Source organism: Penicillium arizonense (assembly GCF_001773325.1).
Source record: "Penicillium arizonense strain CBS 141311 chromosome Unknown PENARI_contig005, whole genome shotgun sequence".
In the NCBI taxonomy this organism is placed as follows: domain Eukaryota; kingdom Fungi; phylum Ascomycota; class Eurotiomycetes; order Eurotiales; family Aspergillaceae; genus Penicillium; species Penicillium arizonense.
In genome coordinates, this window is record NW_019173282.1 from 692,643 (window position 1) to 718,764 (window position 26,122).

General features: G+C 47.3%; 7 protein-coding genes across 7 annotated transcripts; 2 read left to right on the forward strand and 5 right to left on the reverse strand.

Moving 5' to 3' along the window:
- Positions 1-17: 17 nt before the first annotated feature.
- On the reverse strand, positions 18-1,999 carry PENARI_c005G09023 (uncharacterized protein; the record flags this gene model as incomplete). The annotated part of the gene is made up of 6 exons (XM_022629929.1): positions 18-782; positions 842-1,090; positions 1,149-1,397; positions 1,471-1,585; positions 1,661-1,847; positions 1,906-1,999. The coding sequence occupies 6 exons, from the start codon at positions 1,997-1,999 to the stop codon at positions 18-20; spliced, it is 1,659 nt and encodes a 552-aa protein (XP_022490453.1).
- A 291-nt stretch (positions 2,000-2,290) lies between these two features.
- On the reverse strand, positions 2,291-3,976 carry PENARI_c005G05565 (uncharacterized protein; the record flags this gene model as incomplete). The annotated part of the gene is made up of 2 exons (XM_022629754.1): positions 2,291-3,656; positions 3,741-3,976. 2 exons carry the CDS (start codon positions 3,974-3,976, stop codon positions 2,291-2,293), a joined length of 1,602 nt encoding a protein of 533 aa, XP_022490625.1.
- A 1,106-nt stretch (positions 3,977-5,082) lies between these two features.
- On the reverse strand, positions 5,083-8,481 carry PENARI_c005G10345 (uncharacterized protein; the record flags this gene model as incomplete). Its single annotated transcript, XM_022629997.1, has 4 exons — positions 5,083-5,682; positions 5,746-6,160; positions 6,219-6,237; positions 8,406-8,481. The coding sequence occupies 4 exons, from the start codon at positions 8,479-8,481 to the stop codon at positions 5,083-5,085; spliced, it is 1,110 nt and encodes a 369-aa protein (XP_022490442.1).
- A 963-nt stretch (positions 8,482-9,444) lies between these two features.
- Positions 9,445-10,257, reverse strand: PENARI_c005G11258 (6-phosphogluconolactonase; the record flags this gene model as incomplete). The annotated part of the gene is made up of 1 exon (XM_022630040.1): positions 9,445-10,257. One exon carries the CDS (start codon positions 10,255-10,257, stop codon positions 9,445-9,447), a length of 813 nt encoding a protein of 270 aa, XP_022490100.1.
- A 1,071-nt stretch (positions 10,258-11,328) lies between these two features.
- Positions 11,329-12,746, forward strand: PENARI_c005G00614 (uncharacterized protein; the record flags this gene model as incomplete). Its single annotated transcript, XM_022629549.1, has 3 exons — positions 11,329-12,018; positions 12,079-12,153; positions 12,204-12,746. 3 exons carry the CDS (start codon positions 11,329-11,331, stop codon positions 12,744-12,746), a joined length of 1,308 nt encoding a protein of 435 aa, XP_022490211.1.
- A 994-nt stretch (positions 12,747-13,740) lies between these two features.
- Positions 13,741-14,148, reverse strand: PENARI_c005G05962 (uncharacterized protein; the record flags this gene model as incomplete). The annotated part of the gene is made up of 2 exons (XM_022629774.1): positions 13,741-13,932; positions 13,993-14,148. 2 exons carry the CDS (start codon positions 14,146-14,148, stop codon positions 13,741-13,743), a joined length of 348 nt encoding a protein of 115 aa, XP_022490333.1.
- Positions 14,149-16,464: 2,316 nt separating this feature from the next.
- Positions 16,465-19,297, forward strand: PENARI_c005G06251 (uncharacterized protein; the record flags this gene model as incomplete). The annotated part of the gene is made up of 14 exons (XM_022629794.1): positions 16,465-16,721; positions 16,781-16,862; positions 16,918-17,019; positions 17,079-17,176; positions 17,238-17,386; positions 17,445-17,491; positions 17,544-17,671; positions 17,723-17,840; positions 17,887-18,004; positions 18,058-18,334; positions 18,398-18,452; positions 18,505-18,700; positions 18,758-18,891; positions 18,941-19,297. The coding sequence occupies 14 exons, from the start codon at positions 16,465-16,467 to the stop codon at positions 19,295-19,297; spliced, it is 2,118 nt and encodes a 705-aa protein (XP_022490379.1).
- Positions 19,298-26,122: the final 6,825 nt, after the last annotated feature.

Consider the following 26,122-nt stretch of genomic DNA (forward strand, 5'->3'; position numbering starts at 1 on the left):
GTAGCGTTATCACATTGTTAACAAGTGTACTTGAATTTCAATGAGATCTTGGGCACACCTGTAAAGGTAGGAGGTACAGCATAGGAGATATTGTAAACACGATTATCCTCAACGCTGGCACCATAAACGACTGGTAGCTTCTTTAAGCCTTCTGCGCTGACGGTGACATCGAGGCAAGGAAGGTCTTCAAGGCCGCCGACAACCTTTTTCTCGACAAGAGTCCAATTTGGCGGCAGTTGCGCAAGCGCGAAAGTGAAAATATCAGTTCCATCTTGAGTGGTGTTCGGGTACGAGATCTCCAGGCTGTTAGGCCCTGCAACGGCATCAATAGTCGACGCTGTCGGATAAAGAGAGAACAAGGCCATATACGGATGGGGGGTGTGGTGTTTGTCACCAGCCCACTGCACGATAGCCGGGACGTATTGCTGACCGCGATTAACAGTCTCAGAGACTTGCTCAGCACCGATCATGAGGGGGGCACTAATCCACGAAGTGACAACTCGAACCTCAGCGTCGGCACCGAGGGCATCGGGAACCTTTTTAGTGATCATCCGCTCCCCATCCCAGTAATTCTGAGATGCGAGCCACGTAGAATCCTTTTCCGAGATATGTTCCGCAACTACGTCCATGACGAGCGCCAACGCTGCACCCTGTGTGACATCGTACAACAGGTCCGACTCTAGTTTGTTGGACTGAGGCCCGCCATAGCCGTATAGACCCCACCAGAAGTAGTCGATAACAGCCGAGTTGGAGACTATATCGCGCGTGTAGGCCCGATCATACTGTTTTATATTATTCTGTTAGCAGGCCTCGAGTTGTATGCGCTGAGAGAAAGACGCACCGGTCCCACCATATTGACAAGATAAGGGTTGTAATGAGCGGCTATATCCGCCCATAGATCTGTCAAAATGATTTTGGCATTCTTGGTCATGGCGGCATCCTTAGGCCCGTATTTGATGGCACCCGCAAGTGCCCAGATATCCATTCCGTAGTACGTTGGTGCGTTGTATTCAGATAGTACATTTGAACCTGTCGATTTAAATAGCTCCAGGATAGCTTTGCCCTGCTCATTGGCGTAGTTGATAAATGTCTAAATATTTAGTCAGATCGTTCAGAGCTTCTAATTTGACTCTTGCGGCGTCACATACCTGGTTTCCGCGGCGCTGGCCAATCCAAGAAACATACCACGCGCGCATTATAGCTGGATTAGAGTATGCTGGCGTTAGGTTGTCTCCTTCAGGGTAAGACCCATTTCGGCGCATAGAGCCAACGGCCGCAATCTCCAAGCTGTCCTCGATGCGCGATACGAGACTCTCCCCGAGTAGATCGGAAAACTCCTCCACAAGTTGCACGAGCTGTGTCCCGATAAATTCTCTCCAATTTGGGTCGTAGGTGGTCTTTTAAAGATTCCCTGTTAGCTGGATTCCGAATCCTAGCTTGGCTCTTTCCAGGGGATTGAGAGCAACGTACATATATCTTTGGTGGGTACAGGTCCGAGTCAGGGGTGGGATAGGGCTCGTCAGGTGAAAGCTTAAATGTACCATACCAAGCCGACTCATAACTGTCGGTCATTTGGCATGAAATACTTGAAGCATTGTAATTAGTTCAAAAGTTGCGGAAAAATCAAGTCAATTGGTAGTAGAGATGGAGACGGTCTTACATGTTTTCAATTGCAGCCTTGGCGTTACTCAGATCATGGCCCTTGTTCCGGTAAAGTAGACCGGCGGTATACCATGCTGTGAATCGAGTTGACCACGGGCCATTGTCCGAATACCAGATGTACTTGTATGAATCGTCCCAACGCTTGTCGTTGACATACATAGACCAGTCGAACAGCTCCTGTGCGTCTGTAACATAGGTGTGTTAATAAGTGCCTATATCGTGGGATGTCCTTAGAACACTAACTTTTGGTCAAGCTGTTTGTTATCTGGGCAGCTGAGGCACGGTTGACGGCAATGGTACCAATGATTGCATATCTCGCGATGTTGTTCAATTTCATTCTGGCTGTAAGACAAGGTCAAAAGAGCTGCGGGGCAATTAATTCACGGTCAGCCCATACCATGGCGGGGCTTTTTCTTTTATAAGACTACCACGCTTTGAACGTCCTCGGAGGACGAGCTAAAGCTTCGATTAATCGGGATTAAGCCTACCCAGTGAAATTCCGGCTAATTCCCCGCACTTTACCGGTGACATGTCCGGAGGCTTGCGGCTTTCCGTTATCTCAGTGGAGTAATTCGACAAAGGGTAAAGTCTAAGAAGTGTTTATTCAATACATGTTGCTCATTGGGCATCACAGATCTTCGGTGGCCACTTTGCTATCGACAATTGCCGGAGCCTTCGTATTCTCACCAAGCTTTTTCTCCGCTATCGATGCCGTGACTCCAACCAACTTGTCTCCATATTCCTCTCCATCCAAGATCACTGCCGTCTCCTCCAGACTGAGATTGCCGGTCTCCACAAAGAGGAAGTAGACCACCACAAGCTCAAAAGCCAGCCAAACGTCATACGTAATGTAGAACTTCCACTTGCTGTTCGTGACGCCGATGGGGTTCACATACTGGTTAAAGATTCCCGCAAGCGCCACGAAAAGGTTATAAAGAACGAGACCCCGGGCACGTAGATCAAAGGGTAGGATCTCGATGCAGTATGTTACCTGTAGAGGTGTCCAGCCAATGGAGAAAAAGAAGTTGTACAGGAATACCATGGCTAGAACACCTTTTGCGTAGCCGTCACCTCCAGTTCCATCAAGTGCCGTCGTCTTCTCGTAGGTGGCTTCGAGTGCCGTCCAGACAATATAGACTGCCAGCAAACCTCCTGTGGAGATGAGGAAGAGGGTTCGCCGACCGAATTTGTTCATCAATGCGGCAAAAACAAGACTCCAGATCATAGACCACAGTGTGAGCAGAGCATTGATGAGAGTCTGAGTGCTCTCCGCTGTATAGCCAATCGAGTCAAGGATCAGTGTCAGATAGTACGAAATGAGGCCGTTCCCGCTCCATTGCGAGAAGAATCCCACGGACAGAATGATGAAAAAGCGCCTGATATTGCCTTTACTCTGGAAGAAGGTCAAATATGAGGTATTGCGTCTGGCTTCAATCTCGAGTTGAAGCGCAGTGCGAATTTCCACCATCTCCAGGGTGACGAGGGGATCAGAATCATCGCCATTGGCGTGATATTTGCAAATCAACTTCCTCGCTTCCTCTTCACGCTCCTTGCTAATGAGCCATCGTGGCGACTCCTCGATGAGAAAGCAGAGCCCAAGTTGGATCACGCTGGACAGACCTTGGAGGAGGGATGGGATGCGCCACGCCCAAGTGCTTTCGACGCGGAACGTGCCGTAAGTAACCCATGCGGCGACAAGGGCACCTAAGTTCCACAAGCTGTTGTATATGGCTACCTGTGGGCCCTGCTGTCGAGGAAACGCCAACTCCAAGAGAAGCAGTGGTGCCGCAGTGATATTTAGGACAAGACCCATACCGATGATGCCACGAGCTGCGATGAACATGCCGACATTTTGTGCCGCGGCTTGTAAGCTGACACCTATTATGAGGATAAAGGCACCAATGAAAAGCACCGGACGGCGTCCGAACTTATCGCAGCTAAAGGCGCAGATTGGCATGGTGATTAATTGGCCGACATTCTGGATGGCGTTTAAGCTGTGCAAAATTGTGTCAGTATGGAGGTCTTCCTCGCTTACTGTCCGCTATATATGCAGGTCAAATCATGCAATTTCCACTTACAGGCCAAGCTCAGAAGCTCCGGGGTTGTTGAAAGAATTCTGCCAGGTAGTGAGGGACTGGAGGCCATTCATCATGGATCCATCATATCCAGTGGCATAACTTGAGATCTGGAAAATAGCAAGCATTAAGTTGAGCTTGATGAGACCAGAGTTGGTGAGCCATGTTCGCCCGGTGCGCCCGCTCACTATTCCACCGACTGTATATGGCAACTCGGTATTTAGCGTGAAGGGGGCCATTTTGCAAGCCCACTGAGAACGTAGATGAAGGGGGGAAATTCTTGAAGGCAGATCTCTAAATATGGGACCAGCGATAAATCTCAATTATAAGACTAGGTCACCTCACGTTCGGGGGAATAGTGGTCATATTTAAAAAGCTCCCTTGGCAAAAGTGCCACAAAAAGCGTGGCATTTCTTGCATGGTGAAGCGGTCGTAAACTCTGTTGGGAATTGACATGTTAAGATCTTCGCGATAAAGGATCCTAAGGGTTGCCACTTCTAGCACAAAACCCGGGATTTATCGCTCTCACTGCGGGGAATATATTTAGGGTTAATGATTGAAACCGCCACAATTTGACAGCGCGAGATTCGACTAACTCTATTCATTGTTCTTGGCGGAATTTCGCCGAACTTTGCCGGGTTCGCCGATCTGATAAGGTCTGCCCATGTGGCGTGGTAACCGTAGGGTCGTATGTATTGTTGCCAAAGCTGTTGAGTATATCCTCTGAAACAACCTTATTCCTGCCAGATCCTAGCTGCGGCGGACAAATTTCAGATAACTCGGTAGCGAGCAGGCGGCGTTACATTTACCCAACGCTTCGGTAAGGCAGCTCGCGCACTGTGAAAGCCCGGTGTTCTAACTATCACTATAGCGGCCATCTTCGCCGAGCTCTAAAGGGAAAGACCTAAAACTGCCCCGGTGCTATAACTGAAGCATTTGGGCGGATCTAGTCCGATTGCTCTTAGGTTCAAAATGCCGAAGGGCGGTTCTTCATTCTCATCGGTACATCAATCAATGCGTCCTCACAATAAGAAGGGAAAATATGTCCTAATACACCTAATGCTAGATATGGACTGTTAGGTTGTAACTGATGAGTTCCGCAAGGTTATCGAGACCTGCCTACTAAGTTCTAAGTCGCCATTGTGGGGGCCTTTGAGACCGATGCCTCTATACTAGTCATTATTAGAATGGACTATTCTACGTGGGCGACACTTTCGGCAACTATCGACCTCGAAGTGATTGGGGTGGTAAAAGGCCTATCACTGTTCCGTGAAGTTGCCAGAAAGGCAAGGTCATGTACAACCGTTACTACCTGAACTCTCCTTTCGTGCCGCCAGCCCGTACTTCACGGCTGCTTCTGCTTAACCGAGCGCCATTCAATCAAAAGACTTCCCACCATCGTCGTGCAAGCCAACGCGACAGTGAGGTACCAAGTATGAGTCAAGCTCCGATTGATACCACCCAAAACCTCATCCCACCGCTGCGTAGGAACCCAATTCTTAATATTGCCAAGTCCGTGCCCTTCAATATACGTAGGTGTCAAACCTGGTACAACATCTTCCAAACTTGACGACAACTGATTCGTGAATATAACCTGCGCAATAGCAATAAACACCGCCGGACCCATACTCTGCCCGAACAAGATAACCCCAATCCCAAGGTTGACATCTGCAGCACTTAACGTTGTCTGGACTGCCGCTTGGGGAGCTTGGAAGCCGATGCCTCCGCTGAATCCTACGAATCCGGAATAGAGGATGATCTTGGTTAGGGATGTATGGAGACCGTATGTTGTCATTAAGCCACCGGCAATTGGCATGCATACGGAGGCGAAGATCATAAAGGGGGCGTAGTAGCCGAATGTGGTGGTGCCGATGCCCTGAAGAAAGAGCCCGAGCATCATTCCAACGAGGATAGGGATCATCAGGTAGCCGCTTTCGCTTGGGGTCTGGCAGGATATAACTTTGTCAGTACATTTTCTTGTAATCAAAAATTAGCCACGATGCCTTACCCGGGATCGAACGACTTGATAGTATGTCGGTAAGTACCACTCTAAGACGTTGGTCATCGAATTAGTGCACGTCGTGAAGATGAAGCCCGCGATGACACTTCGATTTTTGATAATGCGGAAAGGAAGTGCTGCTGAGTCTCCGCGTCGGTATTGATTAAAGACGAAGGCGGCGAGTAGCACAGCAAATACAACGAACAACGCAATCACTTTCCTATCTGACCAGGGATACTTTGTTCCTGCCCAAGATAGCGCCACGAAGAGCGTTGTTAGTGATGGGATGAACAAGCAGTTGCTAAGGAGGTCGAGCTCTCTGATCTTCTGAGTCAACGTCAGGTCGTCCTCTTGGCGGGTTCTTGGGTCTGAGAAGAGGAAAAACAAGGTCGCCAGCGATACACTGCCAATAGGAAGGTTGATCCTACGAAGAAGTCAGTGTTAAGCTACCTTGATCATGTCCGTGACGGGGAAGAGCATACCAGAAACACCATCTCCACCCTAAAGACTGTGTCAATGCACCACCTACTATAGGCGCCGCAACGATCGCAAGCGATTCCACACACGCCATCAAACCCGCAAACACTGGCCGCTTGTTGAGCGGCAGAATATGCACCACGACGGCAAAACACCCAGCCAACTCACCTGAGAACCCTAGACCCGTCACTGCCCTCCCTACAATGGCTTCCTTGACCATCGGCCGAGTTGGATTTCTTTGACTTCTTGCATCATCGGGCACTCCAGAAAGTCTTTGATGAGATCCGGATGAAGTGGAGAATCCCGCATCCTGTTTTCCTGCTCTTTTTCTTCCCATTCGCGCATAAAGTCAATGGCATGACTAGGAAGCGAGACCCTCGCTTGGACAGCCTCTTCATAGATCTCGTACTTGTACCGATCAAGTACATCTAGAAACGTTTGCCCCAGTCGATCTATCGCAGACTTTAAATCACTGACTACCCTGTCCAGTTCTTCCTCGTCGATGAAAGCATATCGGCCCAGGGTGTCAAGATATAAGCCTGGAAATTCAGCAAATATCATTCCACGGAACGCATTATACCCTCCAAATCGATGGAAATATGGGTCTTGATGGTAGTCTATGTCTCCATAGTCGGCATACGGAACTCTTTCGCTATTGTGTCGCGGACATCTGGAATTGACGAGTAAGGTAATTTCTGGGCAGAGCGACGAAGGGGTAGATCTGCGCAAGATGCATCGACAGTAAAGGTATCTGTGGGTGTAATTGAAAATTGGCTCCCATTTCATGGTCAATCGACGACACACTTTCTCCAAAGTTTGTGTATCATTCTCGTATATTGCTCTTCGTGGGGATTGGTTTTCATTCTGTTGGTCAGGCATTTCGGACAATAGGCCCTTCTTTATATCGCCGTTGAAGGGTATAAGCGCTATGTCCGTGGTCTCGTAGGTTATTTCATCAGGCTCTACCCAACGAAGTTCTAGTTTGCATTGGGAGCTGCAAGATATTAATCAGCCAGCTTTTTATCTGCAATGTGGCGGCTTGCAACTCACCATGTGCTATATTTCCGTCGATAAACACTTATCTCCTGCTTCTGCCCACAGCGAACACATGCGTAATGGTCAAACCCGAAGCAGGTACTCATCACAAAGGAAACTTTGATGCCTTTGCCTGATATTACATGCATATTCCACGTATCGTTATCCAGTTTCGTCCTGCTATCCCAAGTCCATAGTTCTAGGTGCGACTGTTGTACTAAGATTGCACCAGGGAGGCCTCTGTTTTAAACTTGTACGAAAGAAGATGCAGAAATTCCTTGAAATATTAGCTGGTTATGGTGATTTCATGGAAGATATCAATACCTTTCGTGAAGAGCAGAGGGTCAAAGGGAGATAGTAGCCTTGATCAAGGCCATCATCAACGCAGATATGCTAGTCAGGGGCTCCTGTTTCCCATGGATATCCCAAGTCGTTTGGCTTACGGAGATATGACATGCCTAACGATGATCGTAATAGTTGTACCAGGGTTTCTAAATGCTGTTTTATCGACTGTAGATCTTGTGTGTGTTGTACATCCGCGCTCCTTGTTCTATATTAGCACTGGTACTATGATTCTTGCTATAAATAAGGCAGGGACTGGATTATTCTATCGATCTTCGAAGTATTTTGGCGGTGAAACTAAGAGGACAGAATAGCACTTACAGTTGAAGACCTTGTATTGAGATATTCAATTGATGGTCTAGTTGTTCAAATCGTTTACTGACCCTCATTGCGCGGGCTGCAGCCCTGGCATTAGAAATAACATGCCGCTTTCCCTTTCCCTTCGTGGAATTTACGATCTTCAACATCTGCTCGAGAACTTTCTGACAAGCCCTCACATGTTCGTCTTCACCTTGAGTAAGCTGTACAGCTCCAAGAGTAGCAACATCCACAAAAATGGCTTTGATTTGCGATTCCCTGTCGGAAAACTCCCGGAGGCTTCCATTTGCTGATCGGGATAAAGCGAGGAAGCGGCTGAAGAATTCCACCCCAATTTGCGTGATTTGGACAATAAAGCTAGCAAGGCTAATTGGTTCCATACCTGCCGATAGTGTTGACGATCGATATCTCGCGCTTATGAGTTTGGTTGAAGGTTCCTCGAACTTCGGCTCTGCTGACTATTTATGATCCCCGCTGTGAAAAAGCGGGGCACGGACCTTCTGACGCAGATGCATCCTCGAGCATAGCCTCGAGCATAGCCTCGATCATAGCCTCTAACACAGCCTCGAACATGGCGACCGACAAGGTGTCCTTAGTTCACCACTTTTTTGTACTTAGCACTTAGCATGTTCTCCCCACAAGAATTGCGAATCTACATAGCATTTGACAAATCCTGCCGACATCTCATCAGTCAGTGTATTTTTACGCAATAAATCAAAAAAGACATTTACTACTCTTCACTCACTTTGACTCGAACAGGTCAAAAAATAATCGGCGCTAACACCTTCGGGGTAAGGCCATAGATGAGGTATTGAATGGGTGCTGGTCAGCCGATCTCGAGAATAACTGTACCATATCACGAATAAAGTGTAGCCTTGACGAGGTGTAGTCTCGGTGCCATAGAGTGCATGAATTATATTCTTGAGAGAGTTATCGATATCATGAAATACTGGAGGGGTCTCGACAAGCATAATATTACATACAATTCCTTGTGGGGGTATCCAAACCGTTGCGAAGTCACTGTAGTATTGTATACTGTACACAATACATGTAATATACAATATTTTACGTTAGTCCGTCGTTCTAGTTTTTTAATGGGTGCATTCTGAGGAAACAATCGTTTACAGCTCTTCCTGATCCAGACTAGTGCATACTCGGGTACGAGCCGAGAAACAAAGTCTGTGTGTCCAAGGAGTAATCTGTTTTCGAAATCGACTGTACGCTGAACCCTCGTCGAAGTTGAACACTGGATTAAGGTACAGTGCCGACCGTTATTGCCTTCCATATCAGAGACATGGAAATACTACTTCAAACCCTAGTCACATGATACGCTAAGCCAAATATGGTTATCCTGTATTTAAAACGTTGTTACAAACTTACGAGGTAACAAGGACGAAAGTATAAAACTGTACAGTCATGTACTGCTACATGTCCAAAAGTAACCACTTTTTATTAAAAAATAAACACCCTTCCCCAATTTTCAGGCTCTCAATTTCACGTATCGCAGCTTTGCGTTTGACATAAATTAGGCTAAAGTCACAGTTGTGGAACGTCCGTGCGAGGAAAAGCAACACCTTCTACAGCGGAGTGGTCGGTGAACCAGGTAATCACGCCAGGAAAGACAGGTCTGACCCGAGCAGCTGGCAGACCGCAGTGCGGCGAGTCGAAAATAGCTTTTATGGTATCCTTCTGCTTAGCACCAGTTGCCACAACGACAATGCTCTGGGCATGGTTGAGCACGGGGTAAGTGAGAGTGATACACTTGTGCAGAGGGTGGGGCAAATCAGACACTGGGCACACCCATCTATCCTCCTCGATCAAGACTTCATGGTCGGGGAACAGGCCGCAGGTGTGGCCATCATGGCCGCAGCCTAGGAGGATCAGGTCAAAGACGGGGAAACGAGCGTCTCCGCAAACGAATTCCCTTATCAAGGACTTCTCGTAGTTGTCGACTAGCTCTTCCTCGTCGTTAACAAGGTCGGCATCGATAGGATAGACATTCGGAGCTCCGAGCTCTGCAGGGATCTTGTCCAACAATTGGTCCTTTAGTTGCCTATAGTTACTGTCTTCATTGTCGAGCGGCACGACTCGCTCATCGGCAAAGAAGATGTGCCACTTAGCGAACTGCGGAGTGTCCTCGCGGGTACCGTCATTTCTAGGCTCGAGAAGAGCGCGAGACAGCATGCTGAGATGAGAGCCACCGGATACAGCGACTGCGAAACGACCCCGCTTCTCCACGCTGTCATTCTGCAGCTTGAGGACGAAGCGCCTCAATTGCTGGACAAGATCATCGATGCTCGGGAAGCTCAAGAGCGTGGGTTGATTTGGAGGGTGATGTTCACTAGACATAATAGGTGGATAGGATGTGGAAGGGGGTAAAGTGCAGGAATCCATTTTCAGGCTGTTCGGTGGAAGGTTGGAGGTTTGGTGGGGTCACCTGATAATGTTGTGTGCGGTGAAGACAATCTAACCATACAGTACTCCACACGCAAGTGACCACTGGTTTGTAGAACACGTCCTCTCTAACTGTCCAGCGAGCTGCCTATCTGGAAGTCGGTGACACGTGATTCTAGCGGCTTGCTGTAGTTCCTTACTGCCACCTCCCGAGACCCAGGACTTACCAGAGGCTCATCGGGTATATGTTCGGGTACAGCAGGGTGGATCGAAATCAGATTCACCACCTATACACAGAATATCTTACTGTAGGCAGCCACGTCTTAAGGTTGCTAGTAGTAGTATATCGCAAAAAAACAACTGAGAGAAGCAACTCGAGACTTGTTGAAAAGCTTTAAAAGAGAAATATCGTAGGCCAAGACTAAGAAGATAGTGGGAAGAGTGGTAAAGAAATAATGTTTTGATGATTCGCTGTACTGTAGTCGTGCAAGCTCCAAATTTATGGCCGAGGCGAGCTGAAGAAATATGGGGAGCTGAATCCCACTCTTCTCCACTGTGCGCCAAGATGCGTGATATCATCGCACTTGTCAAAAGCATGCAGAATTCTGAAAGGACATGAAGCGTGCGCCAGCTCACAGTGACACGCTTTAATCGAAGAATCTAACAGCGGGTTCCCTCCAAACGAGAATCTTTAGTCACATCCCCCAAACCTATCATCAGCGCATATTTGTGAACGTCTCCGGAGGTATCTAGAGTAGATGTGCCCCATAGTCGTGATCCTATCTGCAACTAGACTAATTGGTATCGAGGCATCCCCAAATCATATCGCTGCTGCCCACTTTGATCGCGATCATCAGTCTTGGCATTGTCGGAATGAGTATTCCACCCTATGCACAATTGTGACACTAAAAATTGATTTAGACCCACCCCAATGCCCCTCGTTTTCTCATTTTTGCGCTCTACCCTTTTGCTTTGTTTCTGCAAACCCCCGCAAAGAATCAATCAGCAAACATCTATACCAACATCATGGGCCTTAAAAACCTCGCAGACGAATATTCCAAGCTTATGGGTCGCAACCCCGAAGGCACCTACCTATACACCCCTCAGAAATTCGAAGCATTCCACCCCGGATCACTGGGATATTTCGACGAGAACGGAACATGGAACATGATCACCGACCTTTGTCTTCCAGAACGCACCCAGACGGACGGTTTCAAGGACATGAGCCACCCTCTCAAATGGGAGAAGCCTGAAACAGCCGCGTGGAGAACAAGATCTTCTGACGGCGAGACAGAGCAGAGTCTCGATGCCAACGCCGAGATCTCCGGGGCTCTGAGCTCAGCGCCAGTTGATGTAGGTGGCAAAGCCAAAACCAAGAGAGGATCAACCATGAAGGCGGAACTTGTCACAGGATCTGTGGTAAAGCATGAGAGACTCAAGGCTCCTTTCAACTCGATCATTCAGTCATGGATTAAGAATAACGCCAAGGAGCTCGTTCAAGGCATTCACGGTGTGGATGTCAGGAAGTATGGTGTCTGGGCGATCAGAGCTGTGTATGTTACCCCAGAATGTGCTATCACTATGGATAGTGGCAAGAACTCGGAGATCAGTCTGGGCGCTACTGTGGGAGCGACCGGCATAGGCAAGCTGGGAACTGAGGGCTCAACGCTTGCAAAGTTCAAAAACGCGGGTTGGACTACATACTCCGAAGAAGAGGTACGTACTCGTGAACACTTCCGTGCAGGCTCAGAGTCTATGATAGCTGATACCCTACAGAGCGAACAAGGCTATGTCGTAGCTTTCAGTGGATCTAAATTTGCCCTTCGGCCATTCTCGGCTTTGAGATCGAATGTGAGTATACCTTCCTCCACTCTCGAACACCTCCAGCTGAGTGAGAAAAGCCCCTCCACCAGATTATCAGCCTTCCCGGGGAGCACGGAATCAAGACGAGACCGCTGCTGGACGAAGATGGGAATGTTGTGGGGTCCGAACGTGTTCGGATTATCTTGGACGAAGCCGGCCACCCTATCGGCGAAGAGAAGATTGATGAGGAAGCCGAAAGAAAAGCGCAAGAAGAAAAATTCGAAAAGGACCAAGAAGAAGCAGAGAGACAAGAGCTGGAAGACTATAACTACAATGAGTTCGACATTGAGTGCGACCCACTCGGAACCAGTGAGCAAGATCTCGAGGAGGAGAAACAAGCCGAAAAGCTGGCCAAAGAGGCCGAAATAGCAGACTTCAAGAAGCACTGGGAGGAGATTAAGCTCATTCCCGACGAAAAGGAGCGGGAGATGAAGCTTGGCTACTATAAAGCGGCTTTCGGTAAATACGTCGAGCAGATGCGTGACCAGATCAATTCTCACCCCGACGAAGCTAAGCGGGGAGAGCAGATGGCTACGTTCAAGGAGGATGTGAAGGCCAGGATGGAAATTATGCTGCAGTGATGGACTAAAGAATGGAGTCCATTTGCTAATTTTGGGGCTTTGATGCACTGCCATGTGTCTTGAGATCAATTGTCGATGGTCTACTCGCCAGTGTCTATGTAGTATCTTCTATATTGAATCGTGGGCGCTCTATCGAGGCTCAAAGTTCACCTCACCCATCAATAAAACTGAGATGGCACAGGCCGCTGATTGCAACAAGAGCACCATTTCAAAAATCTCTTTCAATATAAGAATGGTTGGCAGCGTCAAAGCACCGCTAATTAAAGGCGGACGAACCGTAGTATCACTCCAGTCATGCTCGAGGCTTTGTTCGACCATCTGATTGAAAAGCCTGCCTTTTATCTGGAAGAGGTGGTGGTTTTTCTGTGGGACGAATTCGCTCTTCAAGCAACGAAATCTAGCGTAAGGCTGGTCAAAAACGACTGCTCGGGTCAAGGCCCTAGAACGCAACCTTGAAGTTCGGGACGAATACCATTATTTTATATCGGACTTCAAGTCTTACCACCTTGTCTATGTCGATGAACCTGGATGTGATAAACGGATAGTCTTCCGGCGAACGGGTTGGTCCCCCCTTGGTACCGCACCGGTTCAAGTGTCGAAATTTGGATTTACAAACAGAATATAAGGCTTGCTCGAGCCGACGGTCGGTCTCAAACTCGTTCAGTTGTATAACCTGATATGATGCCCCAGCTTATTGAAATATACACTACTCTTTAGTGAAGGGTTGAGTACTCAATCATTCAGCAATAATTTAGAAGAAGAATTTTCAGCATCTGTTAGCTGATCAACGGAATATGGCGGTCTGGGAGAAGCTTAAAGCTCGGATGGCTTAATTTTGTCACAAAGTTTTATTTGGTACGTTCAAATTTCCCGTGAGCCAAAGCGATGCGCTTTGCTATGACCCTGGCTGTTCTGTGAGTAAAGAAAGATTCAGCGTCATGTATTTCAGCCGATATAGATAAAGAGTTCATATGTCCAAGCCACGGGACTCCTGTTACACCTCAGGGGTGATAATGAGGTAATTTGATCCCTTGTCTTCTCCAGCGCCATGATACTTCTCACTGTGAAGTTGTCCGTACGCTTTATCCCAGGCCTCTGCTTTCGCGGAGTCGAACTGCCCCATGGCCATTTTGAAGGAGGCCGTCTTCTGCTGGAACTCGTTCCATTTTTCTGCGAACATTCGGTCCTAAGAGGTTGGCCATTAGTTGGCTAACATACTAAGTGGTACTAGGATCCATCTACTTACGTTTTGTGGAAACCATTTCTCCCAGCTGTCCGATGTAATTCCCACGTCCTTCTCTTCTTTATGTTTCTTTTTGGAATCCTCCATATGGTCACGGGCGGCTTTTGCAGCATCTAGCCATTCTTCTTTGGCCTTGTTGTATCGAGCTTCAGTGGCCATTGTAGTGGACGTCAAGTGAAGATATGGGATAAATATGTTCAGGGTGTTGAAGAATTGCGGGTAAAGGCAATAAGGCAGGAGTGAAAGAGGCGTAGAATGGCCTTTATAGCCGCGGTTTTGCCTGTGGGTTTAGCTCCTCACAGCCCAGCCCCGATTCCCACAGTAAACAGGTCAAGGTCAAGGTATCTCATTGGACAGTGGACCTGCATTCTCATCGGTACAAGTGGCGTGTAACTAACGCCGAGGATCCTCTCGAGCTTCTGTGACGCTAGTGATCTTTCAGCTCCATCCTCCGTCCGGGAATGGCTCTGTGGATTATAATTAGCACCTACAGTATAAGCTGGCCTTGCGGTAATACAGATTTACAGTAGTGATTAGCTCTGTAAGTCAGCCTTTAACGATTCCCCCTAAGGCTATTCTTTGTTAATGAGACGGTAATTTTGTTACGATCTAAGAAGCGGGGTTTCCGGCCCCGCTGTGTGGCTTAGTGAATATATATACGTCGCTTCTTCGCGATGATTCTCCGCCTGGGCTTAAATTTATCAAATATGCAGCAAGTTCAATAACACCGCTGCTACCACGGCATATCACATGCCCATTCAGGTGACCTCATGGTACATAGGGAGGCTATGTATGATGATGTTGTAGTTGAAGGGTAAGCGGTGCGACCACGCTATCATGACAGCATCGTGCAGCGATGGTGTATGGGTCCCACTATGAGGACGCGGAGACCCAATGCATACTGTAATATCCGGAAAGTGACGATCTTGTTCCCGCTAATTTGGCGAGCTGAAAGATCGATGCAAAATTCTCAGCTTGCAGATCTTTCAGCTTGCAAGGACCAGTGGGTCCATGAATCGTAGCCACGCTAGAGAGTAGCTGTGTCCGATCGGATCGCTTCCTCGGAACACCGTGATTCATCTTCATCTTCCCGCTTGCGGCCCGTCATACTACACGAAACCATGGTTGAAATCATACTTCAGCCTTGATACGCTCGTGCCGAGGCGCCCAATACCACGTTCCTTCTTTATACTTGCGGACACTGCTTAGTTTGAGCTGATTGAACCACTATTCATCTCTACTTATCGTCATTTGCTCACTACAGAATATGGAGGCGCAGCAATTCAGTCCAGATGAAGAGTATTTGGAATTGACCATTGTAGTCCACTTCGACAGTGACGTGCCGGATAATGATCTACCAAAGATACAGTGGTAGCTATTTGTACATGATTTCCTCTGCAAGGCAGGGCTTTCTCATCCTACCTGCCGACGCTTTAAGGGGGGCGCTCAGAGTCAGGCTCACTGAGTAAATCCCAGTCCGGGCCCATGTCTGTCACGTGATTGACCAGTGAATGCCAAGCTCTTAATTGGCACAGATGAGGAGATGAAGGTCCGATTAGCCCCGGGGCCGATCCCTGAAGTTTAGATATGCACCAGGCCCCCAGCGCCATTTTAAAATGGCGGTGAGGCAGTTCGCAATGTGGGTTGAGATGAAGGCAACCAGCCACCCGGAGATTAATTCCGCGAGAGAATTTCGAGGAAATTATTATACGTGATATTGAGGTCGTACAGAGAGGCCCATAGACACTAGGGTACTTTAAAGCCTCCAGATGACTTCACCAAATAGCTATATCCCTACGGAATAGAGGTTGTATCTACAACGTTGGAGACATCGATGCACCCCATTTGAGGTCACAAGAAGACAGGACATGAGCATACTGCAGTACCTCAGCACAGTATTTTGAATTTTTCACACCAATTTGTCGATCAAGCAGACCGGCAACAGCGGGTCCTCAATCGCTCTCTCGTAACTTGTGTAAAGCCGATGATTTCCTGTTGCAGGTGTATCCACAGGAAGATCGGTCGACTCGAGTACTTTATGACGCGTTGGGTCAAATACTCGTCACCATGCAGCTCAGTTCCTGCTGCTGGATAAGGTTTGAGGAACACAAACGTGACAAATAGAATTACTGCTGAGCTTGATGGGTCGGACATGCAACTTTTGATTGATTATGCGGGTGCTGATATGCGATCTCAGCTAGTATATCGTCGTGCGGCAAACTCTGCGTACTCTCACCGACATCGTCCGTCTTGTTTATGACATTTGATTGGCAGGTCATGATGCCAATCATTAATAACACTTTAGTGCTGCTCTCTAGTGTTTTGCTGATGGCCTACAATATGTAAAGCCAGGGCTAGGTACGCAACTACTGCTCACACGAGCGGCTTTCTCACTTTACCATCATCGGCCCCTTCGTGTACTATCTTTCTACAATATTTTTCCTGCAATTCTCCTTCCCCCACTCTTTCACAATCATGAGTGAGAAGAACAATGATGGCCCGAAAGGGACACCGGCGAAAACCCCAAAAGAGACTCCAGAACAATCTTCGGGGAAGGTCTCAAACAATGCAAATACTGGCTCATTTGCCAGTCTACTGTTCTCCAAGGTTGGAGCCACAAAGGAGAAGAATAAGCAGGTCTTCATGATGAGAGTTCCCGAAGCTGTCATAGAGACACAAGACCTGAAACATCTAAAATCTCTGATGACGAGTCAAAAGGATGCAAAGGAATGGTGTGTCGCCGAGTCTATCAACTTTTTTTGCTGGCATTGATCATCGCTTTCTCCTCTAGTGCGTTTCTCCCGTTTTGCAATCAAGCGGGTGCAGTCGTCGACAATAGCTGGAAAATCCAGGATTATGTCGATACTGTGAAGGTAAGTTTGGCCATTTCACAGTCGTGTTTCAAGAGACTCACATGCTTGATAATAGTCCGCCGACAAGGACAAAAAGCCCAAGACCTATGAGTTTTACCTCTTCGAGAAGACTGTTTTGGATAGTAAAATTATCCCAAAGATTGAACTAAAACTACCGGTAAGTATTTGAAACTTTTGGCTTTTCACGCTGAAGAACCAGTTGTTGACTTCAGACAGGAGGATGTGAAATATCTTGATCCTGCCGTGTTGAAGAAACTCGAATCAAGTATCGATCTAGCATCCTGGAGAGCAGCGAAAGGCAGCGGCCAAAACAGGTACTTACAACATCTCCTTACTATGTAGGATTCCTATGGAAATGCTAAACTCAATTCTCAGTGGCCCGGCGCAGCTGAAAGAGAATGACTGGCAAATAGTTGCTACAAGTAACTCCTTGTGCTATGGACTTTCCATCATGCGAATGATAAAGGGAAGCGGCGAAAAAGCTGAAGGTATCCCTATTGGTGTGGCACGAGCACGTCAGCCAGGTGAGAAAATTAATCACGACGACCAACTAGCTGGACACTGATGGAACTTCTTTTCAAGCGTTCCAGATTAAGGCTCGACAACTTAAGATTTCAGATCAGCCCGAGGTAAGGCATCGCTTCCATCATCTTAGAACTCCAAAACCTGACTTGACAGTAGCCAGAGCTTCGAATCCCAGACTTTATTGTCGATGACCAGTCTTACGTTTCAATTTACGAGACTAGGAGCCAGTTCCAATCTTCACTCTCTCAGTCATCTATTTCAACATGGGATATCCTCCGATCCGGGTTTGTTTTCCCCCTACCTTATTGAAGGTCGTCCCTTTAACTCGAAAATAGGGCCATGAGCTTCCTTGGTAACAGTATTGGCACATCAGCAGGGTACGCACAGTCAAATTCAGAGAGGTCCTACGAAATCAAAAAGGGCGATACTGCTCGAATGAATATTTCATACAATGTGAGTCCCTTTTTCGATGATTTTCCAGATGTGCTGACCGTTTTAGTTCCCGAGGGCTACTTTGATACTTGACCAATACAGCCTCGAACTCACAAAACAATGTGAAGATGATTTGAAGCTAGTGAAAGATAAGATTTCATTGGAGAACTTTTTGGAACTCTACGGTGAGTGATCGAGCTCGAAAAACTTCCCCCGACTTGTGCGCTGATCTCCAAAGGTGAATACTTCAGCAGAGAGGTCCAGGTAGGAGGGCGACTTTTTGCCTCAGAAGACTTTGAGTGGACTGGAGAGGGTAGTGGTTCTGATGTCAAAAAATCTATGAAGATCCAGGCAGCATCCTCACTGAAGGGGGAGATCAAAGGTGTTGGCGTGGAAGGCGGCGTGCAGGGCGGGTATGGCCAGAGTTCTGGAACCGAACGAAATGCCACTCAAGGCGCGATGGAGAATTCTCTGCAGTGGCAAGCAAATGGTGGCGACACCCTGCTCTGCAACAAGTGAGGACCTTCTATGACAGTCTTGAATGTCAAGCTATCGTTTTACTAATTGGCGCGCACTAGCCCTCCCGAATGGTGCCCAACAGTCGCTCCTCACCACAACTGGAGGATTATCAACGTACATAATATTGCGTTCCTCACAAGAACAAATTGACTGACATATTTTGCAGAGAGCCGGAAACTGCCACTTGTTGGATTTGATAGCCAAATTCCCGAAGCAGGGGAGGATACAGAAATTTATAGAAAAAGAGGAGTACAAAGAAGTGATTAGATCGCTGCAGCCGAAGTCAGGCAGGAAATTTTATCTCCGGAACGAAGATGAATTCCAGTATCTGACAGCTTATTCACCATCAAAAGTCCCGGCTGGTATGTTTACCATTTACATTAATATAATTTCAGATGCTGATCACTCTTCTCATGTAGAGATCAAGAAGACTAAACCTGCTGGCTCTAGCAGAGCGTATGGAACAGCTATGTTCTCACCAACAGCACCCGAGAGTGAAAATTCTGGGCTGTACTTTGAATTCGAAACACTTCAAGGCGAGCCAGTACACAAGGTACGACATCCAGCTTTCTGCGAGATTTCGCGTCATTCTGATTCTTTAGATTGAGTACGCCAAGCCATATGTTCTCAAAAATTCTGCAACGGGGCGCTTTGTCAGTTTTGCGAGAGAAAGTGGAGCTTGGCTTGTTGCGAGCAATAAGCCAACGGATGAATTCGTGTTTCTCGAAGGGAGCACGAGCACCGAGGGAGAGGTTAATCAGCAAGATCTCGTTTACCTTGGTATATCCCCGATGACTGGCGAAGAACCACGGTTTGTATCTAAAACAATCAGCTGGCATGGCAATAATGGCATTCTCAGAGTCTCTGAAGGATACATGGTACGTTCTATGACCCAACAGAAGGTCAGACAGAACCGGAAATCGTTTAAACTCCTCTACCAAGATCGGGAGAAGGCATAATGGGAGGAAAGCATAATTGGGACACGGTCGAGGTGGAAGTGGCCTAGGGATGCATCAAGGATGAATTTATATTTCGGTATGAAACAAGATTGACAGTTAAAAATGAAAGATCAGAGATTAGTCCACTGGGGTGAAACGGTTGTCCGTAGATGGATTGGGCCATGTTATAATCCAGTGACTTATGAAGTACCACACTACCATCTTACGCAACTACAAAGGACGATACAGGTTCTTTTTGGGGTCACTGGCGATTTTGGAAGGAGAGTAGAAACGGGTGTTTCAGGGCCAAGTAGACTAGATGTCTGCCCTAGATGAGCTAGGGTGTGTTGAGACAACTTCTTAATGTATCCTCCCGGTTACGTCACTTTCCATGCATAATAATTACGACTGGGCAATGATGAGGATGCATTGCCACTGCATCTATCCTAGGCACCATGATCCAGTAGCATTTGGGCCACCTCTTTTTGGCCCCTAACTGATGCGGCTTGAAGAGCATTGCCATAGCGTCCACGTTGGGCGTTCACATCGGCACCTTGATCTAGCAGCATTTGAACCACCTCCTGTGGCTTGGAGTGCATTTCCATGCGTCCACTCTGGCCATTAATTATGTCCGTGTGTCTCAAAATTTAATGTCTGCCCACTTTCGTTTCTTGGGTGATTGCCGCCTAGGGCGCCAACAATGCGTGTCAACGAGATAGTAGGTAAGCTCCTCTAGGCTTCTAAAGGTTGTGGAGCAGGCTGGATGCTTGCAGTCGAAATCAAGTTTGAGTTCTTTCAAATGATCTTTAATATGGGAGTGCCACTTTAGTAATGAGAGGACGAATTGAAATATTCTCTTTGACGGTTTCTCTCTCTTAGCACTTAGGCAAAATGGACATAGCCTAGGCTTTATAGATGCGTTGCGGAAGATCATAGGATCATAACGGAGCAAATCGCCTAGATTATTAAGATGCTCCTAGCAATGATCCTCCCACTTTGATTCATTAGTAAACCATAGGTCGCATTTAAAGCATATTTGCGTAAATCCGTGGGTGGATTTATAATGCCTAGAGTAGCAACGGTATAGATATAACCATTTTCGGTGATCCTTAAATCTATTTTAAATTAGTAATAGGGAAATCGTATTTTCATATTGAACTATGATATACTCTTTGATAGATCTTCCACAGAGATAGGCCTATCCTATAGGGCTGAGGCTATCACGGTATGAAATCGGATTTGTCTCACTATAGAGAGATTCTAATGCCTATATAGTTCTTCTTCTATCTAAACTCCGGAGGCTAAGCTTATAAGGCAATGTGCTAGCTAAGAAGTCTCTATAAGGCATTACCTTTCTCCTATAGTGGAACATAGTTTTAGTGTAAATACTTCTATACTACCTCCCTAATTGCGCCTAGACCTTTCGGAGCTCTTCATTATAAAGGCTCCGTTTCTCACTATAGACCCTCTTTTGTTTAAGTTAGATTTTGTGTTTTTCTTCCGGCGTAGCGTCTAATAGTAGCAAACTCAACTTTGCCATAATTTAGTTAAGAGTATAAATATCTTCTTAGGCAAGAAATTTATACTTAGCTTTCGTAGGGAGGAGCTGCGATAAAGAGGAACTGCGGTAAAGACCTATTTCCCGACGATTCTAGATATACTCTTGTCGGCTGGCAATTCCTAGATAGTTTGCTAGTCTATTAACCTCACTAAGTGGATATACGTATGACTTTCCGTAGGTGTTCCGGTTAGTTTGTCTAGCGAACTTCATTCTTGCTAACTCGGAATACGTCTTATCTATTTTATTATTAGCTAGCACGTGAGCGTATACTTGAAATGAATCCGTACCTACTTATTGTAAAGCCTATCTTCGATACGCCCGAATAGTAATATTTAGCGTATAGCCACTTCTGTGGCCCAGATTGACTAAGGCCTTACCGAAGGAATCCGCTCCCCTAGTATGGCCTTTGAAATTGTCTACATTATACTCAAGATATTGGCGAAAAACCGGCAAATCTCTTAGTTCTTACTAGATATAAATTACCTTAAGGATATTATCCTCCGAAGGACCGACCTTCTTATACATATCGATAGTATCTAGGATCTCGTTCACTAAACCGTAATCTCTAAAAGCTTTATCCGCGGTGGCTATCGGTAAAAAGAATATCAAAAGGTTTAGAAATATAGGCATATCCTCGGCGTATACTTTATAGAATGCGTGCTTAGGAATCTCCTATTTTGTCTTTCGCCAATATCCTTTAACAAATTCGCGCTCGTAGGTGAGTATAAGTATTACTATACTATCCACACTCTCGATGGTGAGTTCGAAATGCTAATATAGTCAGCTTTAAGTATTGGCTTCTTCTTCCTTATCTAAACACACCTTATAATAGGCAGCTATCACGCGGGCTTCTAAGTCAGTATCCTCGCCGTCCTCCCCGATCTCGCGGGCTCCGTGCCTCCGAGCGGTTAATTCGTGAACTTCCCCTATGCGTGCAGAGGTAAAGCAATATAGGAGCATTGCGGCACTCAGCTAAACTCTAGCCCGATCGGCAGGGGTTCCACGATACTTATAGTGGTCTCGACACCATAATTAAGTCATCAAGATAGTTAAATCATTTAGGGATACCCTACTATCTTTATTCATTTGCTCAGTCGAGAGAGGGATCTTAATCTTTAGTTCTCCCACGATATACTATGTAGTATTAGCCCTAATTGCTTTGAAATAACGCTGGTATAGACCTCATTGATTGTAGTCCTAGTGGTAGGTAGGAATTCAAAGTTTCTTTTTCTCTTTATGCCAGTTGCGAATTTCCTAAAAAATCCCTAAATCGTCTCGACTATAGGCCGTTCTTCGATCCGACCGTCCATTCCTCTTGCAACCCACTCGAGAAATACCCTACAAGTTCTGATGTCCGGCGGAATGACGGCCTATAGATGTAATTTGACAAAACTAGGGTAGAGGCACAATTTAGCGATTTACTTCTCTACTCCCGGGCCTAAGACTTACTCGTCGAAAATAAGTAACGCGTGACGGTAACCAGATTCTATTCGTGGCAGTACTACCCGCTGGATTTCATTGTTACTATGCTCCCCGAAATCCACAACATTGGCCATATATTTCAACGTTGGGTCATGCTTGGTTCGCATCTTGCTCGTGACAAAGCGAGGTTGGAGTGATAATGCGAGGCTGGAGAGACGAAAACGGAGGGGAAAAAAGGATACTTATAGCTTTTTTGGTCATGATGGGAAATGTACCTTTTGCTGTACGGGCTGAATATTCGGGTGAGGAATATTCAGGTGGGTGAATATCTGCCCTGAGTGCCCTGAATAAAGCGGCGAGCCGCCCATGCCCGAACCGTGGGCGCTAGGTGACCACCACCTTAGACATGCTGTTGTATGTTTGTTTTCGCCCTTTTTCAGTGATTTGTCGGGACTAGTGCCCTTGCCACTTAACACTTCAAGCCCTTTATTCTTCAACAGAACACCCCGAACACCCCTAAAACGCTGACATGGTCCCCTGCCTAAACCTTTGCCATCTCTCGTGCTCCGTTTCCGCTTCCAGCTTAGTCTCTGTATTTGCCTTTGGTTGGGGGCAGAATTGGTATTGATCCGATCTAGGCAACTAACCCCGGAGAAAATGGTTCTTGTCCGACTCGGGTTGGATAGTTTCCGCTCTGTCGTGCGCACATTGACGTGCTATGTCTCCTAAGAAGAGGAAGTCAATCAGATCGCGCGACTGGGGGAAGGCGAGGCAGATAGACCATATGTGATGCATCATCGAGGGTATCCCAGCTATGTGTTCCTTCCACGTCTACACGTCGGTGAAACGCCGCGATGGAGACGATCGTGGATGGCATCCCCACATCTGTCAATGTGTCTACTGTGCCGTATCTCCAGTTGACACCGAATGCCCAGGGAGACGTAGAATAGATCTCGGAATTTATCTCGACTCGAAGGGGTACCATTGTGCTTTGCCTGATGGGCTCAACGAGTTTTGTATACTTTGTTACTAGATCCTCAGCAAATAAGTACGGTCCTGCCATCTCGTAACCTCTTGATTTATGGTGTGATAACCGTCAGTGGCTTATATCTCCATTGTCCGAGCAAGATGCTTCCATAGTGAGCACTTCCCGACCTGCCAATCCGGAACCTCTTCCATCGCTGTGTCATTAGTCTGCAGCCGAAGCTGACGACCCCGGAAATTCCCCCATGGTTTCCATGTCGGCGAACCGGGTGCTTTATACGTGTTCGGATTTAGGCTCCGCATAAAACTTACCCAGTACCCCATGGTTACGGGCACAATAGGCGCGTTGGTTGTGAGGTAAGACGGTGGGAACCAGCCTGCTTGTCCAGGTCCAAAAATAGCGCTTGTCTCAAACGTATGGGGGACCCCATAGCCAAGGGCTACAAAGTACGGATCAAGCACGTTATACCGGTAACTCCACACCCGCTCCCGGCCAAGGAACCGCGCCACCGCGCCTGCTATGTCATTGGCAGGGCAGGTAAAGGTAGCGTCACCATACGCGGCGGAAGCGCTGGGGAAGTATGCTGCGTGATTGGGGACGGGTTCCATTTGCGTGTAGTGCTGATTGATGTCTTCTAACTGTGCGCTTGTGAGATGGGGGTAGTTGGTGCGGAGGAAAGAAGAGACTTGAGAGGCGTTTGACGCGTTATATGCAAAGTACGAGCCCTCGTTTGTGGTGTGGCCCACAAGCACGGGTACAGCTGCGAAGCGGCCAGCTGCGAAGGCGGTATATAGCTGGTCAGGGATGAGTTTGCCATCGATGGTTGGTAGCCAGTACCAAAGTGGTAGGGGGTCGCTGGGTTTAGACCCGGGAAAGTTGGAGCCGTAGCTTGCTGCCTGGAGAGCAGAAGTGTTCGTCTCTCGCAGACAGCTTACGGACGAGCAGCCAGTTAAGCCCAGCAGCCGCTGATATTGGAATTCCATGTCTGGGACAGTTCGTAGCGTGGGCCAAAAAGGACTGTCAAGAACCGCTCCAACGAAGAGTTTGTCTTTTGCTTTGCCTCCGTATGCCGTGAGGTGATGGGATATGGAGCCACCACCAGCTGACGAGCCTTGTATAACAACATGGCCTGGGTCACCACCAAACTAATAAAATGAAAATGGTCAGTTGTCTACAAAAGCTATGTTTAGTAAATGTCCGCAAACAGACCTTGCTAATATGCTCCTGCACCCAGAGAAGTAACAGCCGTTGGTCCAGGAGGCCAACATTTAAGTCTCCATCCTGCCTGACCTTTTCACTGGCAAGGAAACCAAGAACACCAACGCGGTAGTTAAAGTTGACTAATACAATGTTGCCACCCGAGGATCGAATGATCTCCGTGCCATTGTAGTTGGGATTCGAATTAGTTGCGTACCCACCGCCTTGGATATATACCAGGACGGGGAGCTTGGAGGCAGGCGTAGCGTTTGAGGGCTTGAACACGTTGACAAATAGACAGTCCTCATCGATGCCTGGACCTGGTTGCTGCCCTGTGCCGACACAAATAGGACCAAACTATAGATAGTGAGGTCGAGTTAGTCTACCCTTCGATTTTTGTCAAGGGCAATAGGTCTTGGACTGTGACTGACTTGGGAGGCATCTTGTTCTTCAACCTTACGCTCCGGCTGCCGTGGAGCTCTAAACCTGAGATCGCCGAGTGGGGCCTGGGCATACCGCATGCCCAAGAACTGATCCACGCTCGCTTCGAGTCTTACACCACGGTATATTGAGTATCCAAGGTCAACTTTCGGAGAGTTGGGCTCAATGTCTATGCTGGAAAGTGGCATGGCTAGACCACTGGCTAGAGCAGCCAGATAAAGGCCCCCCGTGAGGAGCTTGAGTAGCGGCATTCCGTCGTCTCGGATGGGTGGAGCACAGAGTTGCGAAGATGATCGTGTAGTGGAGTATTTCACGTATTAAAGTTAGTGCATTTGTTCCAAGTAGCGGCCAAACTTCTCGACGCTTTTATAGAGACATGAGATGACCCCGCAAAATCAGCACATCTTTAGGGTCTAAATCCACGGCACATCAATTTGCCGTCGGGATACATTTAGGATATATTCAGCGCCCGCATAAACCGATGACCTATCCCTTTTGTTCTCCTTGCAGCAGGTGTAAACTTTAATTGGGAGAGCGCAGACATCGTCTACTCGGATCCGGCTAGCATCATGTCACGGATTATGTGAGGTTAGCAATTCTATTCTAAATCGGGCAATGTTAAAAGGACCCCTCTTGTTGATATTCGGACTCTTCACCTGTCTAAGCCTAATTAGGGAAGGCTTACTATATGTATTTCATAGTGTATTTCCTTAGTGAAAATGAACAAAAGGGCGTAGAGGAAGACAACAGGTCTCGTAGGGTGATAATAGGGCCGGAATGGCTTCGTCTACGGCTTAGGGAGCCTTACTATCGCCGGCGAGCTCTGTAGGGAGTGGCTTCGTATACGGTCTAGGTGTCGCCGGCGATTATTCCTACTTCTTAGGGAGAGAATCCCTAGTCCGATCGGCTTAGGAAGAGTCGGAGAGCTCTATAGATAGCTGATACGATCTAACTTACTTATTTTCTCACTTTTGATATAAAACTTTTAAAGAATTCGACGTAAAATAGCCTACTAGCCGCTGCATAGGCTAACTCCTCTAGTTCTATAGTGTTTTCGGAAACAAGTTCTCGGTGCATTAGGATCACCGAGGATTTTATGCATTTCTACTAAAGAAAGACACCGTGAGATACACATACTACGCCTTCCCTAATTAGGCTTAGACAGGTGGAGAGGGGGTCCAAATATCAACAAGAGGGGGTCCTTTTAGTAATGCCCTCTAAATCGGCAGCATCGGACAAA